Source organism: Herpailurus yagouaroundi, unplaced genomic scaffold, assembly GCF_014898765.1.
Source record: "Herpailurus yagouaroundi ecotype Mexico unplaced genomic scaffold, PumYag 209, whole genome shotgun sequence".
Classification (NCBI taxonomy): domain Eukaryota; kingdom Metazoa; phylum Chordata; class Mammalia; order Carnivora; family Felidae; genus Herpailurus; species Herpailurus yagouaroundi.
Genome location: NW_024412440.1, coordinates 415,073 through 437,386, shown reverse-complemented (window position 1 = coordinate 437,386; position 22,314 = coordinate 415,073). Strand labels below are relative to the sequence as shown.

Here is a 22,314-nt window from a genome sequence, read left to right as displayed (position 1 = left end):
AATTTTGCAAGCTAAGGAAATAACCACAAATGAAGGTGTTCTATTTTTAAAGAGACCAATTACATTGAAAACAGACAAAATTTAATAGTGTTTAGCTTTCATTTTACAAAAAGCATTGCAATAATAACCCAAATATGCAGTTTCCAGATCCCATTGATGGATAGAACACACTCACCCGGTACCTTAATGAAGGGCTTCTTATGAAATAACCCTGCCGGGGAACATATTTATGAAATTGCAACTTTTTAAAAATTGATTTTACTAAACTATAAAAGCAAGTTTGCTTCTCCCTTATTTCTACTATGTATTTATGGAACGTATCATTGGAATTCTTGTATCTTTTCATTTATTCAAAATACTTAAAATATATATCATACACCAATTGATTTGTATTTGAAGTCTTCTTTTTTGTGGCCATGTAAATCAAAATAAAATTATTGTAACACTTTGTAATGATGTATTATCATTACCTGAATCTGCCAGCAACTGTTATCTGTTTATAGTCATATAATTTAACCATTTTCTCTGGTATCTGATTTTTTTAATCTTTTTCTCTTCTGCTAACTTTTAAAATAATTTTACTGAGTTTAACAATTTTCTTACTTAAGTTATTTTTATAATGCATTTCTTCCAAACAAACTTTGAAAAGGTCACTAAAACCTTATATATTTTTAGAAGAAAAATACTTTTATACCTCCTACAATTCTATTTGGCTTTCTTCTATAAAATTATTCCATGACTGAATAATATAATATATTGCTTGAGAGTAAAATGCCTCACATTGTACATATTTGAGTCATCTTTTTCAAAATATATGTAGTCCTAATCTCTGTAATACTTAAGACAGTGATTCAGAGTCCAGAAAGCTAACCATTACACCAAGGAACCCCGTGTCTTAAGACCGTGATTCAAAAGATTGGCCATGGTAAATTATATACCTTCACTGTTTATTGCTTGGAAGGACTGTGATGTATAGTGTTCATTCATGTCATTCTTCATTCAAAAAAATAACCAAAGTTTTGAACATATTCTAATTTACATATAAAATACATGTGTGCATGGCCTGAGTCTTTTTCTTCTCCATCACAGATACGTATATGGTTCTAGGTGTCCAGCTTTGTCTTTAAAGCAACTCTCCTGCCACCCTCAAACTGTCTCCAACCAAATATTAAAAAATAGTTTTGACGCACATAAAATCTGACTCCCTTGACACAGGTGAATACGTGAGGGAACCAAAGAGTCCCCACCTACTATGGTCTGGCATGGCTATAAGTAATCCTCAAAATAATCCTGTGAAGGGACTTCATCCAGCTTCATGGTTTTAAAGTGTCCGTATGCTGATGACAACCAAATTTCTATCATCCATGTAGAATTGTCCCTAAGCTCCACACTGTATACTGGACACAATTCAGGGAGTCTAACAAGTATGCTAAACCGATCATGTCTACAATAAAAATCCTGATCTTCCACGGTCCCCTTAATTGCGGTAAATCACAATTATACTCAGTCCAAAACTCTGCATTCACGCTAGACTCTTCTCCTTCTGCCCCAACTCTAATCAAAAACTGCTGACAACAATGCCTTCAAAATACACCTAGAATCTCAGCACTTCTCATCACATGCTTGTGCCCTTGCCAAAACAAGGTTTAACTTCTCTGGCTTAGATTATCCCCATAATCTCTTGATTGCTTTGCTCAACCAAGAAGCCAATGAGCTTGTTCCTCTTATTATTCAGTTCCTACCACTCTTTTGCTTCAGACTCTTTCAATGATTTTTTTTCATTTTAGAATGATAGCCTCCACCCTTATAATGACCTAGAAGGCCCTTGTTTCCCTATCAGATCTCAGCATTTACTACCTTTACTACCTTTCTCATCCCTTGGTTATAGCTACACTGGCCTACTTGCTGTTTCCCAAGTCATCAGATGTGTTTGTATCTCAGAGTCTTTGCCTTTCCTTCAGAGTGGAGACTCACATCTCAGAATAATCTACATGGTTCACTACCTTAACCTACTCAGGTCCTGATTAAATATCAACACCTTGATGAGGTCTTCCGCGACTCTATTATTTAAGTTGGATACACTGTTCCATATTTGAACTTCCCATTGTTCTTTTCTGCTTTATTTTTCCCTTTGCACTACTGCCTTCCAAGAGAGGTTATATATTTAACTTATTTATTTTTGTTTACTATGTGTCTCTTCAAGCAGAATAAAAGCTTCATGACAGCTGGAATTTTTCTGTTGGTTTCCTTGTGGAAACCACAACACCTGGAATGGTTCTGTCACACAGTAAGCAGTCAATAAATAACTGTCAAATAAATGAACAAAGGAATGGATGAGAAAATTATTAGCTCAAATTTTCCATAGAAAATGATTGAGAATTAAATGGAGTACGTAATCGGTTCCATGTTACTTAACTCTCCCAGTTAGTGAGTCAACTGTTTCAAGCTGCCAGAACCGGGGATCTTTTATCTCTGTCACATTTCCTCCCTGAATTTATGAGCCCCATTTGTGGCATAAACACTACCAAACAGAGGGAATATTAGTTGTGACTAGGATATGCAGTTCCCAGAAAGTCCAGTTTTAGTTGTCGCTTTAATGAGAGAAGTTTCTGATCCACATATTTTATAATAATAACATGCTTGGGTTTGGCTCACTGATAGTTAATATGTTAAAATTCAGGTAAAAGGCCAACTATCAGGAAGTAATAATAATTAGCAACTATACTATGGATATACTTAACAATATTTTTTAATAGGGCCAAGTTTACATCACCACATTTTAGCTCCCCCTCTAATAGGATGCAATGACCTTCACTGTATTTCACATATAAAACTTAGGCTTTCACAGTTATTTGTATGATTCAATATACCCTCAGATAAGATCCTTTGATTTATCTTTTGTTCTTGTGATATATAACCTAATTATTTCTAAAAAGTAAACATACAAATATAAGTAAATATGTGTGTATATATGTTTAGGAGGCAAATATATTCATATTAAACTCCTTTTTCTTCTATCAAACCACATGTTTTATACTTCTCTACCATCTAGACACACGTCTAGAGATTTTTCTTTTTCTTTCCCTTTTCCTACATTCATATCTATTCAGTAGCCAAGTTCTGTAAATTCGAACTTTGCAGTATTTTTCTTAGCGATTCTCTCTTTCTTTCCCATTGATTATCACTGAGGCCAAAAACTCAACCTCTTCAACGGAATAATGAAATATTATTTGAATAAAAATAAATTGAAAAGAAATGAAAAATTTCAATTTGACAAGGATGAAATATGGGTCAGATGAATATCTATCAACTGGCCTGATATCAGTGTTTCCTTGCTTAAAATCATCATGGTCGATGTCCAACAGCCTACAGTAATTTCTGTCCAAAGAATAAACTTACATTCATCTTCCTGGTATGACTGCTGAACAAATAAAAATGTTAACTTAATCAAGAATAAGGAATACCACTGCCAACTGCACTGAACACTCAAATGCAAATGAACTGAGGGGGGAAAAGAGTGAAGTGCCAAAATACAGAGGAAACTCTCAATGAATAAAATGAAACCACTTATTTGAAGTCATCTACAAGTTACTTTATGACTTATACATCAACTAGAACTGGAATGAATATATTAATATACAAGAAGAAAGAACGTAAGATCGTTAAGAGTGCTAATAGCCATGGGAGCTATATTAGTCAGGGTATTGGCTAAGTTTCTGTAGAGACTCCAAAATATAAGATAGAATTTTTTTAAATTAATATTCCTTTTCTATAAAAGTCCAGAGGTAAGCAATTCATCCTTAATATGTGACTTCCATCTTTGTCCCCATTTCCACTGGCTAGAAGAGAACTAAGAAGAGGACAAAGGTGTTTGAGTGGGTGAGTCTATCTCTAGAGCTGAATTAGGAACTCCATTATCACTGTGAACTAAGGCAGAACTAAGGCAGGTGTGTCATGAAAGAGCTGATCTTTGATCTCAACTCTTGATTTATCTCATTAGTTTCAGAATTCATATTTATTATTTTCTCTCTATACTATAATCTATATAATACTTTATTTAAAGATATATTTTTAAATTAGACCATTTCATGTTTTATATTATATTTACTTCTCAGCTTGTTGGATCCTAAAGTATAAATTTCTCTTTTCACTTCTTACCGACTAATATAGTACACAACAGCTTGTGAATATCAACTATTTGTAGTCAAAATCACCATTTATTATAAAATGAAGTTTTAGTAGCATAATCTCTCCTTTTTAAAGTGGAGAAATTGAGCATTAATTGTAAGCTTTGTTTTCAATTAAGGGTTTGATAATCCTTGCATGAAACATTTCTTAGACTATTCAACATTTTCCCCATTATACTACTTAATTCACCTCCCAAGTCTGTCCTCTTATTATGAATTCAGTATATTTGAACTAATTTCTGCTTATGCCTAACGGCAAAATTTCAAACATGTTCTGTTAATAGGTGAATCTTGACTATATCTTCAGTTAACGCATAATAGGAAAAACAATACAAATACTTGGTCAAACAATACATTTAATAAAATATATTAGATATGTTAAACTGAGTGATTTGTTTGGATGATTATATATGTTCAAGTGATGGTATATATCTGATTTAGGTACTTGAATTTAGAAAATACAAAAGCTCTTACTACCCAATAATCAAAGACAAATAACCCAATTTTTAAAAATTGGCAAAGGTCCTAAGTAGGCTTTTCTTCAAAGAAGATATACAAATGTCCAATAAACAGATGAAATAATGTTCAAGGTTATTAGCCATGAATGAAATTCAAATCAAAACCATAGTGAGACACTATTTTGCATCCACTAGGATGGTTATAATCAAAAATTGGACCATAACAAGTGTTGCTGAGATTGTGAAAAAAAAAAACCAAACTGGACCCCTGCTACCTCGCTGGTGGGAATGCAAAATGTTAAAGTCTCCTGGGAAAACATTCTGGCAGTTCCTAAACAGAGTTACCATGCAACTCTGCAGTATAAACAAAAGCAGTGAAAGTGTATGTCCACATAAAAATCTTTTCATGCATGTTAAAAGCATTTTTATTTACAATGCTGGAAATAGCCCAAATATCCATCAGCTGATGAATAAAAAATAAATGATATATCCAAATAATGAAATATTATTCAGTTGTACAAAGGAATGAAGTACTGATGCATATTACAACACAGATGAACCTTAAAAACATTATGTCAAGTGAAAGAAGCCAGTCCAAAAACACAACACAAAACAAACCAAACAAACAAAAAAAAAGCACATATTGTATGATTCCATTTATATGCAAGATGCAATGTCCACAATAGGAAAACCTATGGTGACAGGGTAGACTAGTGATTGTGTGGGGATGAAAGGGTTGTGGGAAAATGTGAGTGACTACTAAAAGATAGAACATGTCTTTATGGGGTGATGAAAAGATTCAGGAGTTAGATAGCGGTGACGTTTGCATAATTCTGTGAATACACTAAGACATTAAATCGTACATTGTAGACAGTTGAATTCTATGACGTGTGAATTATGTCTCAATAAAGTTGCTATGAAGAAAATTATGCTGGTGGACTATCGCATTTATTGTGACATAATTTTGCTGGTCAATTTTATTCATGGACAATCCTTAATTATGTGGTAACAAGGTCTTCAACAACATTCTTTTTTAATAAGACAAAATTCATTAAAGTATATTGGGAAAAGCCCTATTTTAAGGGTCACTAAAATTCTTTTTTAGCTTATATCAAGTGCATTTGTTCACTAGGGCAATAGTGTATGTGCCAATAAATACTATTTATTATGACTTGAACAGCGTAATTCAACCAGTCTATGAGTAATGATGTATGTTAGTGTTGATGGGCACATTTTATCCTTTCTACAACGATAAAGTGAGACTAGATATTCAGTTCTAAAGTTGTATGATTCTATGACAAAAAGGGTATGGCAAAATAATGAGCCCATGTGATGAGTTCTGTGAATGTTCCATTCATTGGTGTTAAAATAGTTTTCAGTGTTTAATTTCATCAAAATGCTGCATACTTTCTTCAAAGAAAAACAATTCATTCATGACCCTGTTGCATCTTTTCCACTGCACAAATTAAAGGCTTGCAAATGCACAGAATAGAAATATTTTCATTTCGAACTTTAAGAAAATTAATCCTTGGACAATCTTACTATCTCAGTAGAGCAGAGACATAATTAGAGGTAAGAGAGTAAAATCTACCTGGACATATTGCAGGGCATTTGCTATTTCCAATTAGCAACTTACTCCACCTGGTATTAAATCCCAAAAAAGAATTTTCCTTTTTTCTTGATTTATTTGACTTGGCACTTCACTTAAATATCAATTAACTTACTAAATTTAAATAACCACAATCACAAGCACCACAGTAAAATTTTCCTATAAAATCAACATTTTGTCTAAAATACCAAATAAAGAACAGGAAAAGGCATGAAATGCAATGCAACGTTGTCTCTTCAAATAAGAGTGGGACTGTACTCACTGATTATACTTTCCTTGATCATCTGAGTCAAATACAAACTCTATCATAGAACAAATTGGTCTGATGATATGACTCTCCATCATCTACCTCAAAATGCATATAAAAAGTGATTTCTTTTATACTACATTTGTTAGTTTTATCAAATACTTTGTTATTCTGTAATAATTATAAAAATTTAATTTTGATATCAATTATGTACATATAGCTTTGAAATAAGAACTTACCTTAGGAATAGAAGAGAAAATAGCTTTCAGATCTCATACTAATGATTCTCATCATCTCATTTCTAAAAATTGTATTTCCTAAGTATCTCAAAAATAGAAACAGTGCCCTAATCCTAGACTTAACAAATGATGTAGACACTTAGAATTTAAGATGAAACAAATTTTCTCAAGATTCATTAGAAAAAAAACAGCAAATCTCTGTCAATTTTCTATGTCTTGGTCTTCCCCTTCACAGGTCTGTATGTCTGTCTATCCATCTATGTATCTATCCATCTGTCTGTCATATGAAGATAATTCACACAAATACAAGTGTTAGTACATATCTAGCTGTATATCTTGGCTTACTGTACCTCTAAATCACATAACTACACTTATATTATTTTTTTTTTATAATTTAAAATGCATTATCTTGAAGAAAAAATATACTTACTGCCCTCTAGAGGTATGAACCAGAAGTGTAATAAGTGTAGATGTTGCTGGGCAAATACAGTTTAAAGCTAACATGGCGTATTTAAACTCTTCTTCACAAACAACATGATCTGTTTGAAATAAAATAGGTAAATAAGAATAATTTACCTTGGGATAGTAGTATTTTTAAATAATATTAAAATAAAACAATAAATAAAATTACAAAAGTTTCAACACAAAGACACTTGTCTTAGAGATGCTTTTACGTGTGCAATTTCCCCCAGGAAAAAATGTTTCAAAAGAGAGAGTACTAGATTATGAGTTAAGTGATCAAGAGGGAAGGGGATTCTAGCCCCAGTTCTGTCATTAGTGAAATAGGCAGCCTTTGGCAAAATGCTTACTTTTCCTATGCCTCTTCTGGACAAGCAGATGAGAGGCAGATAGATTTGAGGTACAGTCTGGAAAATAAATCTGGGACTGTATAAAGTTTCCTTTAATTCTGATAAAAATTCTATGGTAAAAATGTATTAGTATTGATTTAAAGCATTATCAATTTATCAAATTCATAGTCACACAGCACACAGAATTACTAAATGACATGGTAGATAACATATACATAACATAGGAATAGATTTTGTACAATCAAAACAACTATAATATCAAGCAATAGAGATTAATGCTAAAATAAATTTAAGTTTAATTGTACTTTGACCTCAAGACCTACGGTCATAAACTCAAAAGATGATAGGGTCCAATCAGGAAACATAAAAAATAACAATTGAAGTTCAGTTACATAAAAACAATAGAGTGCCAAATATGGTGGTACATGAGAGGGTACAGGCCACATTAAGGGGGGGGGGGGTGGTACTCAGCCCACGTCCCTTACTTTCATAGAGCGAGGAAGGCTCAGATGCCAGATATGCAATTTTCCACAGAAGTCATATTTGAGAGAAGTGAACAAGGTATTGTTTACTTTAGGGAAAAAACCTTCCCTTCCCAAGTAAACAATTAGAGCTGGCATTAGAAGTAAAGACAATGTGTAAAGTTCTAAGATAATAAATATTCTTAGAAAATAGTTTTAGCTAAATTAAGAAACAGAAGGTTGAATTTGTAGATGAGTCAGATATCTATACAATGAACACATACCCAACACCATTGATGAAGAAACATAAAAAATTACTTGGGAAATGGTGCAGCAAATGCCCTGGACAGATAAATAATAAACTTACTCCTGGTTTCATGAGCTAACATATGAAAGAGCCCATTATTTTTTTCTTTTTCCTTCATTTCCTTATTTATTTACTTTTTCTTTTACATTTTATGGAAGAAATTGCTACAGTTACATCTCAGGATTTACTCAACATCAAAAAAAAAAAAAAGAAAAATCAAGCATCTGCTAACAATGTTTCTGCCTCTCTCTTTTTTCTTTACTGCTTTTACAGTGTCTATTAGCCCATCAGCAAAGCACACATTACTGGAGATAACTTTGCACATAAATACAGAGTATGTTTGTAACTGTTTCAGTAGACATAGATCTTGAACAATACAGGTTTGAATTGCACAGGTCCACTTACACAAATTTTTTGCAGTAAATATTGTACAATACTATAAATGTATTTTCTCTTACCTATGACTTTCTTAACATTTTCTTTTCACTAGCTTACTTTATTGTAATTATATAGTACATAATGCACATAACATACAAAATATGCATTAATCAACTATTTATGTTATTGGTAAGGCTTCTGGCCAATGGTAGGCTATTAAAGTTTTGGAGGAATCAAAAGTTGACTGTACAGGGCAGGGCCAGGCATGTGGCGGGGGAGGGGAGAAGGCAGTAAGGGGTTGGCGCAACAACACCCATGTTGTTCAAGGGGCAAAACTGTATATTAAATTATCTAGGAACACAAATGTGTAAATTAGGAGAAAATATATTTTATTCTGTTTGGCATTGTATGTCATTTATACAAATTTAAGATGTTTAATTACTAATATTAGCAATGTCAGTAGCTGGCACATACTTAATGGTGCAAGTACCTCTCCTTTCCATTGTGCTTTCTTGAGTATTCATACCTGCACATTTACGTATTGAAATACATTATTATTCCCCTTTGTTTCTCCTTCAAATTATGATTAATATATTTATTATTTTAAATGTGTTCATATAGATACTTATATTTACTCTGAATTTCATTCCAGGGTAGTAAAGGAAGTGTTACAAAATATTTACTGTATAAAGGAGGCACTGGTTGAAATGCCATTGGTTGAAAACCACTGTTTAGACAAATGAGTTAATATATAATTAGCATGGGATTCCTTGTTAGATAAAAAGAAAAAGTCAGTATTCTTTTCATAAAACAGAAATTGATTTAGTCAATATGGCTGATCAACACAGGGAAATATGATAGAATATTCAACTAGGTATATTCTTTTGCATAAATTACAGAAAACTGAAGCCCACTCTGTAAAACAGAAGTGAATATATCTTTAGACCTCTCCTCTTAAGTTCAAATATATGACTCCTGAGACATTTTTAAAATACTAATCACTGTCCCCTAACCTGAACTGAGAAACTGATTCTTTCCTGCTACTTTGACCCTCACTTCCCAATGTCATACGACAGCCAAGGTTTACTGATATCACTAAAGCCGTCTCTATCCATTCCATTCTCCTGACTTGCTACAGGCTTCCAATCCTTATCCATAATTCTTAAGGGCCAGATATCCACTCTTAGAATTATTTTATTTTATTTTATTATTATTTTTTAGATTTTAGAAAGGCAATGTGCCTCATCTACCTTACCTAATGTAATACATCTAGGAAGCAACCTGTGCTTTAAAATATTATTTCTGCAGTTACGCGACCTGGCTGAAGTTGGACGCTTAACCGACTGCACCACCCAGGTGCCCCAACAATAACTTCTTAATTGCTCTTCTTGTCTTCCAACCCTTCAGCATTCCACCTATTACCCTTGTAAAACTGTGCTGTCCAATGAGAATTGCCACTGCCACATATGGGTATGTAAATTTAAATAAATTAGAACAAAATACAAACAGAAGTTCAGTTTCTCCATCTTACTAGCCATATTTCAATAGCAATAAATTGCTCAATAACATCTATGGCTACTGCCTACAGTATCAGACATTGCAAATACAGAACATTTCCATTATCACCAATGACTGGATAGGGTTGTTTGATTAGCCAATGGTTTAATGACCATTCTTGAATCCTAACACTTATAGGATATATTTCAAATTCTTTAAAATGACATCATAGAGTGCCAGAATTTGGGTAATCTTACTAACATACTATAACATCTTTTTATGACCCTTCTCTGTCTCATTGTTGCTAAAATTGGTCATCTATAATAACAGGAAAGAAGGAAGGTCATATGAGTGTACATACAGGTTGGTAGGTAGATGTGTAGGTGGAAGTTTACAAAAATTTTGTTTTTCTTCTTACGTTTCTATTTTCTTGGTGGGATGAATAGGTGGAAATGATGATTCAGTAAGACGATGGAAGTGAAAGAAGAAAATACAGCATAGTTGTTTAAGAAATCAGGGATGATCAATGTAAAGTGGGAATAGTCTGCAGATTGTCTTTCGTTTATTTTGTTTCCTCTGGCCACATTCAAATGTGTGGAAGTAAACACCATCTTCTGTCAAAAAGAATTCACCACCGTTAACTTCTGACAAACAAGTCTAACTTATGTACAGAAGTTCAATGAACAGAGAATGAATTATAATAATGGATTATAATGGTGTGCTATGGAATTCATACAGGTTAAGAACAGAAGGCAGGATCTGCAGTTGTAACTAATAATAAACATTTGGTAGAAACAATGAATGTCATTGCCAGTGTAGTGAAGAGTTAGCTGGAGTTCCCGATTAGAGGATGTGAACTGGAATGATAAGTGGCAGCAGTCAAAGAAGAGAGATGGGGGGAGGGGCGCGTCACATTAACAGGTAATAACATGATCTGTAGAGTGTGTTTCCGGATGTGGATGCTGAGTTAGGATGGTGAACAAGAACATATATAATAGGGAAATTATAGGTACACAAGTCTAGGGCATTGAGAGAATCACTTTCATGGCTACCAGTATCATTGAATATTATGACCAAGCAGTTTGGAAAAGAATGACAGTGAACATGGAGAATGAGCGTTTTTCAGCTCAATTGTTTTATCAGCTACTGGTATTTCCTTTTTGGGATATTTCAAGTCACAAACTGACAGTTTTTATCAAATAATTTTATAATTACAAATGTAAGACAAAGTTACATAAAATTTAAGTACTACTGAAATGTATAAGGTAGAATTATGCCTGTAACAGAAGTGCTATTTTTCCTTATTATCCATTTTCCACTCTATCTGCAGAAACAACATATCTATGGAAACATGTCTAGAAACATGTTTGGAAAGGATAAGAACACTAATGAGTGGTGGTAGCACTTTGCTGACTTCAGTCACATATAGAAAGATGACCTCAGGTAAGAACTGATCACTTTGCAAGCAGAGAGAAAAAGGAATAAAGCTCTCTTAAGTAGGGCACTGTTTGCTTAAAGCCAGAAAGCCAAATCAAGAGTCCAAGAATCTGGACAGTTGCAGAACCAAAAAGTGAATTGCACCCTAAATAGCAGATGATACAATTCCAGCGTCTTCCATTAACATTTCTCCCAAACCAATAAAGCCAGACCTGTGGCAAGAATCAGATTAAAGTGCAGCCTTCTCACTCAAACTTATTGTTTCAAGTGATGCCAAAGTAGCTGCCATTATAATCAAAAAGGAGACATGAACAGGACAACAAAAGCCAGTAAATAAGGCAGGTTTAAGAGAGTTCTTGGAGAAGAACTTTGAAAACAATTACTGACACAGGGAAAGGAATGAAAGAAATCTGCTCCAATTTGAACTTCCTCTCAGGCCACAGAGAACAGAATAGTGCACAAGGAGACATGGTTATGAATAGACAAAAGAGTTATTCTCTAAGAGCAGAATGAGTATATGATAAGGAATTTACTGCAAGGTCTCTGCCATTCATGTCCCACAAGATTTCATCATTGCTATGGGCCAATAACTGTTGTGTGTCTCTGGTTCTTTTTTCCAAACACCAATATTTTATTACAATTATCTTGTTTCACTATTTTATATTCATATGGGATTGGGGTGGAGGCAGCTAACTAATTTATTCGTGTGCGTGTTAATGGATGAGTATCTTAATGTAAAGGGAAATATCGTACACAAATGCTTAGATGAATAAGGATTTGAACTGTGGCTGCAACTGCTGTCACCCATATTCATTCTCTCCTTCTTCCTTTCAGTAATAGAAGTTCTTATTTCCTCTCACTCATCCCCAAATTTTAGCTGGGTGCATGGCTGCCCAGGTAAAAATTACATTGTCCAGCTTCCCATTCGTTAGATATGGTCACATGACTAAGTTTGTCCAAATTCTGTATTGTTTTTTTGTGGGCAAAACCACTTTTCCTAAACTCCTTCCTTCTTGTTGGTGAGACCACATATATGGCAAAAGCCCAGTTTTGATTATGTAGACAGAGATAACTCCTTAGCAATGATAAAATCTGTCCATTTTTCTTTATGGCTTCTCGTTTCCCTCCCTTGCTGAAGAAAGCATTTCCTCTTTCAAAATTATGTGCATCTCATATATTCTCAACCTTTTGAAGTTTCTGTGTATTTACTTTAGATCTTTCTTGTCCGTGGCTTGCTGTTAAAGCATAAGCACATGAGATCAAGTGGTGTCACCACCACTAAGTGGGCCAAGCCATGGGCAAACACTGATCCCTCTGAGCCTAATCTGCTTTATTTTTAAATGTGAATAATAATAGAATATGCCTCATAGAATTTTTTTAAGTTCATTTATTTATTTTGAGAGAGAAAGAGAGGAGAGAGAGAGCACAGGCAGGATGGAGAGAGAGGTAAAGAGGGAGAATCCCAAGCAGATTGAGCACTGCCAGCGCAGAGCCTGACATGGGGCTCGAACCCACAAACTGCGAAATCATGACCTGAGCTGAAACCAAGAATTGGACACTTAACTGAATGAACCACTCAGGCACCCCTCATATTTTCTGAGAAGAAAAGTAAACAATGACTATGAAATGCTGATCTAAATTCTAAACAAGTACTATGTATCATTGCAATCGTGCATATTAAAAACAAAGAATTCAATAAACAGTCTTGAAATAATGCCAATAATATATTTAAAAAATTTAAGTAGCCAAACAATATAACATAAATTTATTGTTATAGAATTAAAACATGATCCTAGTCTTATAAAAATGCTGACTTCTGCATATATGTTCATATGTTCACATATATGTCTGAATAAACACAAAAAATTGTAAGATCAGGAACCAAACTGTTAATACTAACTACCTCAAGGAGTGGGAAAGTTTTCAAGGACTATCATTTTTAAAATAAGATTATGTGAAATGTTTGGTTTCTTTTTTATTGTGATGTTTATTATTTTAAAAAATTCAAAGGCTTTTAGATAAGCCATTATAATTAAATATACAAATTAATAGATACATACGAAGCAAATCTATTTTCAAGTCCCTTTTACTTTATGGCAAATAAAATTGTTAATTACATTTTAACAAGTCAGAATCTTTTTTTAAAAGTCTGCCTCAGTATTTTCTGAGCTCTTGTATGATTTAAAATACTAGAAGCTTCTTCCATGCAGTTGCTAGGTAACAGGTCTTTGGAAAGCAGTAACAACATTGGAAAGTGCACTAAACCAAGGCAGGGTTGTGATTTACAGAAATCAAATATCCTTTGGAAAAGAGCTTTTAAACAGAAACACAAAACAGGATAAACTTGAAAAAATGAATGTTATTTGCTTTTATTTTAAGGGGAAAAGTTTATTGCATGGACTGAACAAATTGTGTTATAAAAAACTCTCACATATCCTTTGCTTATTATACTGTTTATAAGCATGAGTGGGTCGATTGCTATGAAAATTGCTTTTTCTTCTTAGAAGAGAATGGATAATCTCTAACAATTGAGCTTTATTTTGATTTTGTCACTTTAATCAATAAAATAACCAATTGATGAATGTGTGTGTGCACATATATATGTACACACATGCATGAGCACACATCAGAGACTTTTGCCAATTCCAGGATTGTGAGCCATGCAACCACTAACTGGCTAAGAATAGATTTAAGTAAACCTTTAAAAGTCATTTAGTTTTACAAGATCTAAATATAAGAATGCATATTAAATATATAGGATTCAACTCCATCTGAGATTGGCAATATTCTATAAAACAGATTTATTTCACCTCAATAATAAAGAGTATAAAAAGCTTGCCTGCTTTTCTTATTGCTTGAATCCCTGCATTATTTCAATGCTGCAATTTTAAAGTATCATACTAATTAAATGCTCGAACGGAGAATCAAGTTTCCTGTACTCTAGTGCAAAAGTTTAATTCTATTAACCTCTCTTTCTTTTACACATGTCAGAAAACAGAAGTTAATCATTTTTGAAAAATTATTGTCCTCAGAATCCTTATTTCTTTATGTTCTAGCCAAAAGTATTCTTTCCTCACTAGCTCATGATAGTTATTGATGTCATGAGGGTTAATGATATAGTCATTTAATCATCTTAATAGTAATAACAATACCAACCAGCATTTCAGTTTTTATGTACATATGTATGTGTTTATATATGTATGTGTATATATTTTACTAAACCTTACAAAAGCTCTATAATGTATATTGTGTTAAACCATTTTCAGATAAAGAATCAGATGTTCAGAGGTAAAATAACTTGCCTAAACTCATTATTAATTTAAATTCAAACTACCTATGAAAACTCCACAAAAATTATACAACTTTAAAATTCATTTACCAAACACATTAAAATAAGTGATATATTCAAGTGGTTTTTCCTTCTCCTGAACTCACATTAAATATTGCTGCTTGCTATCAGAGGGACAAATGGCTCAAACAGCCACTAAATTAAACTGATGACTGAAAAAAATACAACCACTATGTTCCTCGAAACCCACCATTTCATGAAGGAGTTTGGAAGGAATTAAGTCAAATTTGACCTTGAAAACAATTTCACCACTTCGTAATTACACACACTAAAATCACAGCTGGACTAAAATGATTTGAGTCACTGATACAAAGGGATTTTGAAAGATCTCTATATTCATTAGTAGCAAATATACCTTTATACTGTGATAACTGTTACAATGAATGAATGAATGAATGAATGAATGAATGCAGGTGCTATAAGGGGATACAAAAGGACACCTTTCCTGTCCTGGGGCAAATCAACAAAAGCATCCCCAAGGAAATGATGTTTAAACTAAGATTTTGGGGCATCCAACTCTTGCTTTCAGCTCAGGTCATGATCTCACCGTTTGTGAGTTCAAGCCCCACCATGGGGCTTTGCACTGATAGAGTGCGGTCTACTTCAGATTCTCTCTCTTTCCCTCTCTCCCCTCCTCTCCCCTGCTGACTCTCTCTCAAAAATAACAAATAAATAAACTTTAAAGAATTTAAAAAATAAACTAAGATTTTAAGGGTAAATTAAGAATAAGTTAGTTGAATGGTGAAGAAAGTGGACAGAGGTAATTTTCTTAAAAATAAAATCAGAGGTAGGAGAATAAACTTTTATGGAAACTAAATTAACAAAAAAAGAGAAAGGTCTAAGGATTAAGGAGAGAAAATATTACAAGGTTGCTGACAGACTATGAGACAATGAGATCCAGCATACAGATTAAAGGGAAGTGTATTGTAATAGAAGGAAAGCAGGGAGTAATAAGTGAAAATGAAGTAACATTTGGAAGATATGGTAGCAAAAACTTGAGGAAATTTTCACTTATTGTTTCCAGAAAACTAGGAAAAATGAGAAAAAGTTTGAAATTGTAACTGCAAGAGCAAAAGAGTGTTTTGATAAGAAAAAATTCCACTCTGTTAAGATGGCTTCTGAGCTGCCCAAATGAGTTTACGAGGACACGAATCTGACCCTCTAAGTGATTTTCTTTTTCCCCAGCGGTGCTCAGCCAAGGAGCAGGAAAAAAAGGATCCACCCATGTAGGATCTTGTTGTGTGTATGCTTTCTTTTCAAAAATAAAGGAAATTACTATAGTGATATGAGTTTGGTTGAAATGACAGCCCACAGAGCTCAGGTTGTTTAAAGAGGGCAGAAGAGAAGAAAGGAAAGAGAGGCCCATGAAGAATCCAGATTGATGATGCATTAGAACAATGCTCCTCAGCTATTTGTGATGAAGAACCAGTATTTTTTTTCTTCTTCATTTCCAACCCATTGCAGACACCATCCATGTCTATTGTGCATGGCTGATATAGAACTCATGCCATGTGTCACTCACCTATGATTCTGATGTGAGTCTATTCACTTTCCAAAGAGATAACTCATTGATTATGCCCTTGGATGTCACAGTGATGTCAAATTGCTATCAAAGTTTCTAAATGCTTACTCTCAATTGATGTACTTGTAGCCCAGCAAAAGTCTGTAGACTAAAACTTGTCATTGGACTACACTTTGAATAGCACTGCACTAAAAGTCATAATGAGGCAGAAGGAGTGTGTTTAGATAGTAATGGATGGTTGAATAAGCAAAATTGAAACACAGAAGATTGAGGCTGGGTATTGTGAGATTTGAATTGTGTAAATAAGACTGGAAGTATTTGCGATGATGTCAAGTCCAGGTAAATACTCCATTACATACCTCTTTCACTCTCTCAAGGAATTCTTGCCAATTAAATGGAAAATGGATCTTCTGAATCAAGATTAAATTCTATGAAGATTAAATATAATATCTTAGCACTTGTAAAAGTGCATGATAAAGTAGAAAAATGTTACAAATGTTGTCCTGTACTCTATTTAAAGATCATTAGATTTGGAGTCACAAAATACAAGTCTGAATCCCATGCCTTTAAGCATGTAGTCTTTAGGCAACTATGCTTAGTAACATATTAGACAAATAGGTATAGTTATTTACATCTACCTTATAAAAATATAAATTTCAGATTGAACTAACATAGGACACCATGCAGTAAATTATAAATTTCTATACCAAGTAAATATTTTTGTTTTAGAAAAATGGAGAATAAATGGAAATATGAGCTTATATGAGTGTACACCTTTCCTTTAACAATACAAGAAGATGCTATGATTTATCTGATCCTCTCAGGCAAATGACAACCCATAGCCATATTTATAGTTGTCATGTGTAATCTGTGACAGCTGTTTTTGCTAGTGTCATTACTCTGGACAAAATTTCAGAAGAAGCTCTCACTTCATCACTTATATTAGGCATTTAATACATACTTATTGGCTATTGCCCGCCTTTTGGCAGTCTCCCATAATAACCAAATCTTTCCCTTTTCCTCCAAAATGTTTGTATCAAATGACAAATGATAGATAGGTAGATGATATATAGAAGATAGATAGATGATAGATAGGAGATAGATAGATGGTAGATAGGAGATAGATAGATAGATAGATTAGATAGATGATAGGTGATAGATTAGAGAGATAGATGATACATATGAGGGGGGAGATAGAGATGATAGATAGATAGATAGATAGATAGATAGATAGATAGATAGATAAGATAGAGAGATAGATGATAGGTGATAGATTAGATAGATAGATGATAGATATGGGGGGAGATGATAGATAGATGATAGATAGATAGATAGATAGATAGATAGATAGTAGATAGATAGTTGCTACTGTCAACTAGATGGTCATCTAACAATCTAAACAAAGTAAAAGTAAAGGACAAAAGAAGATTGAAATTTGAGTTTTATTGGGGGCATATGTAACTTAAAAGGAATTCCTCAATGCAAAAGTGAGGTTGATTTCATGGGTAATTGAGCCAAATGTTTTGTCTAGCTGAGTCCTTCCCTACTTGGCCTCAATATCACCAAAATTCCACCAAACAGCCCCCACAATTCTTCAATATAATATTCATATCAACGGATTCCAAGAAATAAAGTAAATTGGACATTTTAGTCATTCACTCTCCACACACTCTTTTTGACCTTAAGGGACAATCCTAGAGGTTGCTACAAATTCTGTCTAAAAGGAAGTAACTTCTGGAAAGTACACTGATTTGAACTATTAAATGATGAATCTATGGACAATCTAGAGGCAAAAATCACAAAAGTGCCAAAAAGAGATAAAACTTTGGTTAGTTAAAAGCACCATAAACATAATCCAAAGACAACTTGAAAACTGAAAAAAACAATGCAATTTTTAAAAAATCAAAGTGTTCATAATTTAAGAGTATGAAACACCTCTATAATTCACTAAGAAAAATAGTCACCTCTATAGAAAGTAAGAGTTCGGGGCTATATTTTACATATGAATTAACACACAAATTAAATGGACAATAGATACATGTGAATGAACAGCTCTGTCAGTAATCAATAATTGAAAATTAAAATGAACTATTAACAGCAATATCACATATCTCTTAATAGCACACATTTTGGAGACAGAGAACATGGATTAAAGGCTTAGTTCCACCACTTAGTATGGCTTCATCAGCACTTTACTTAATATCTTTGTGTCTCAATTTCCTCATCTGTAAAACAAGAATACTACTGTTCCTTTAACAACATGAGGGTTAGGTGCACCAACCTCTGCATAAATGGAAAATCCACGTGTAATATCTGACTACCCTAAAACTTAACTACCAATAGTCTACCATTGACTAGAAACCTTACCAATAGCATCCAGTGGATTAACACAGAAATTGTATAATATACGTATTATATACTGTATTCGTATAATAAAGTAAGCTAGAGAAAAGAAAATGTTATTGAGAAAATGATAAGGAAAATATAATTATAGTACTGTCCTATACTTATTGGACAAAAAAATACACATATAAGTGGACCCGTGCAGCTCAAATTCGTGTTGTTCGAGAGTGAACTATACCAATAAAATCTACTTATGGTAGCAAGCCTCCTGGACAGCCACTAGTGGTTCTCCCATCCTGGTATTCACAGAATAGGGCTGATCTGTGTAACCAGTAGGATATTGTAGAAATAACAGTGTGGAACAGCCAGAGCTATGTCATGAAAGATATTGTGGCTTCTGCCTTGCTGCCTTTTAGGTCAATGTTTTCTGGGAGAAGTCAGCTGCCACATCGTAAGGACACTCAAGTAGCCCCAAGAAAAAGTCCAAGAAGTAAAGAACTGAGGCCTCCTGCAACAGCCAGCACTAACTTGCCAGTAAGTGAGTACTGGCACTTGTGAGTAAAGAGTGAACCACACCGGAAACAGATCTCCCAGTGCAGGTGCAGCCTTCAGTAACTGTAGTTCCAACTGACATCTTCATTGCAACATCATAAATACCCTGATTATTACTTCTCTCAAATTCTTGACCCACAGAAAATGTGAAATAATAAATGTTTATTGTTTATACCACAGAATTTTGTGCTTGTTACACAGCAATAGATAACTAACATATTACTTTATAATATAAGGTTGTGATGAAAACTAATTGACTTCATCTACAAAAAGTGTTTTAGAACAGTAGTCCTTGCACATAATAAGCATTATATAAATGTTGGCTGCCAATATTAGTGTAACTATAATAATAATAAGAGAACTCTTAATATTATTTTTCCTTTGCCCAAGGGGCAAGAGTTAAAAGGAATATTGCTTACTTTTGCAAAAGTAAGTTATACATTTCTGAAGAGCAAATTGGCACTGCATATTAAAAATCATAAAAGGACACATACTATTCACCTTAGAAATTACACTAGATAATCATCTTAAGCTTATCGCCCACGTCCAGGAAAACTTCTCTTATGGTAACTGAGGACGTATTATTTTATTTATTTACTTATTATTTTATTTCTTGACAAAAGTGAGTCTTAGTACGCTGAAAAACAAAGAATATTGAATACACAATCCAAGGAGGAGCTAATTCATTAAAATTACTAATCTACAATTTCAACAGATCACACATTTCTTTTTCTTATTTTCAAACACATAAACTTCCAAAAATTGTTGGAAATAACTTATCTAAGCTCATGACATTCACCTTGGTGATTTTTAAAAACAGCTATCACTTTTTAATTTTGCTTATTTTTCATCCTTCATTGGAAGCTAAGTTAACATTCTCAAGAAGGAAGTAGGTACTGACTGATCATCAGTTTTTGTCTCTATGAATATAGGGCTACAGAATAGCTTGATGGCTTAAATGAGAACTTGGCACCAATGAAAGTTATTATTATATTAAAATATTACATGGCATTTGTCATGGGTTATAAAATATAACAATATGCTGATTTCACAGATTCATAAATTTATATACATTATCTTTTACCTACCTAATAATGATATTTTAGTTCACATTAACAAATTATTATAGTCTATACAAACATAACTTTTATAGCTGTAATTAAGTGAATAACATGTTCCCTGCTTAGATATAACGATTTATAAATATTTTCATGGCATTAATTATACTTAATAATTTGGACCTTGTGTGAAAAAAATGTAAAAATATAAAATCTATAAACAAATTAAAAAACAACATTATCAGCAAAATCACCTTCCAGCTAATAATATGTTTCTATATAAAAATGAAATACAATTCATTATACATGAATTATATTAATAAAATTGTTACCTTACTTTAAGTAATTCCATATCTTACTTATTTCATTTGTATTGCCTCTCATTTTAATATAATCTAATAATGACTTTTGGTTGGAAAATACATATACACACCACATCCATGTATCTTGTGTATCTATTCTCATATGGCTAGACATTGTTGTTTCCTTCTACATTTATCCTTACAATAAAATTTAATAAATGTCCTTCTACTTAAATGTTGTATGCAATTCATTCTACTTCCTTATGAAACCTTCATGTAACTGTGTAAACAGATGTTAGTGATGTCTCTATCCTTTCTGGATTTCTATCTATACATCCTTTTACTACTTAAACAAATAAACTCATACCTGTGCTCCCCATCAGGCAATTCCTAAAATTACCTCTAGCACGGCATTCTAAGAACACACATTTTAATATGAAATGCTGCTCAAGGAAAAAAATGAAATGATGCAGAAAAAATTACAGGAATCTGTTTATATTTCTGATGCTCTTACTCTAATTCACTCTTCTCCTCCACAACTTTTTTTACTATAATATGATGAAACATTACTTTCATATCTGAAAGACATATATATGTCAGATATATACATATAGATAGATGATAGATAGACAGATGATAGATAGATAGATAGATAGATAGATAGATAGATAGATAGATATCTGTCTACAGTTCCTGGAACAGAGCTTCTGAAATGCTGTATTTCTTGGGTGATAAGAGCCCTAGAAGTATCTTTTGTTCTAATATTGGTCTTTGACTTACTCCCTGACACAGGTCTCCTAAAACCCTTGTAAATTCTGAAATGGTAAGGATGCCAGGAGCCTCTTTTGTTCTAATGAAGCAACTTTGGATGGGTTCCTGGATAACTCCTAGATGGGGGCTGGTCCCCAGAAAGACCAAATCATGATTAGAAGATTAGAAGATTCAGTTCCACCTCCCCCCTCCTCCAGAGAGAGGATAGGGGCAGCCCGGAAATGGAGTTATCATTGATCATGCCCACAGGAGGAAGCATCCATAAATCCCAACAGTAGGGGGTTAGGAGAACTTTCAGGTTGGTACATACATACACTGGGAAGGTGACATGCCCCAACTCCATAAAGACAGAAACTCCTGCACAAGGGACCCTCCCAGACCTCTACCCTATGAATCTTTTCATCTGGTTGTTTTCTGTATCATTTACCATGCCCTTTATTAAACTAGTAAATGTAAGTAAATATTTCCCTGAGTTCTTTGAGCCACTCTAGTAAATCAATCAAACCCAAGAAGGGGGTGCTGGACTTGCAACCTATAGCCAAATGTTGGTCAGCAGAAGCACAGGTGACAACCTGGACATGCAAATGGCCTCTGAAAGGGGTGGGGGAAGGGCAGTCCCTGAGCCCTCCCATGTGGGATCTGATGCTATCTCTGGGTAGAGTCAGACTTGAGTTGAACTATCCTAGAGAACTGCTTGATGTGGGGAAGACACCTCTACATATTTGGTAACCAGAGAGTCAGAAGTAATGTTCCTATGTGATTAGTGAAGTAGTCTCACCAGGGAGAAA

The 22,314-nt window shown here is 33.6% G+C and overlaps 1 protein-coding gene across 12 annotated transcripts in view; it reads right to left on the bottom strand.

The window, feature by feature from the left end:
• KCNT2 (potassium sodium-activated channel subfamily T member 2) overlaps positions 1–22,314 on the bottom strand; it is a 361,485-nt gene that overhangs the window by 128,666 nt on the left and 210,505 nt on the right. For all 12 annotated transcript variants that reach the window (XR_005784134.1, XR_005784135.1, XM_040453583.1 and 9 more), the window contains one exon: positions 7,171–7,279. Coding sequence is in view for 10 of the 12 variants with exons in the window: in XM_040453583.1 (XP_040309517.1) it covers positions 7,171–7,279 (109 nt within the window). In the remaining 2 variants the exon portion in view is untranslated. The remainder of the gene's footprint in view (positions 1–7,170; positions 7,280–22,314) is intronic.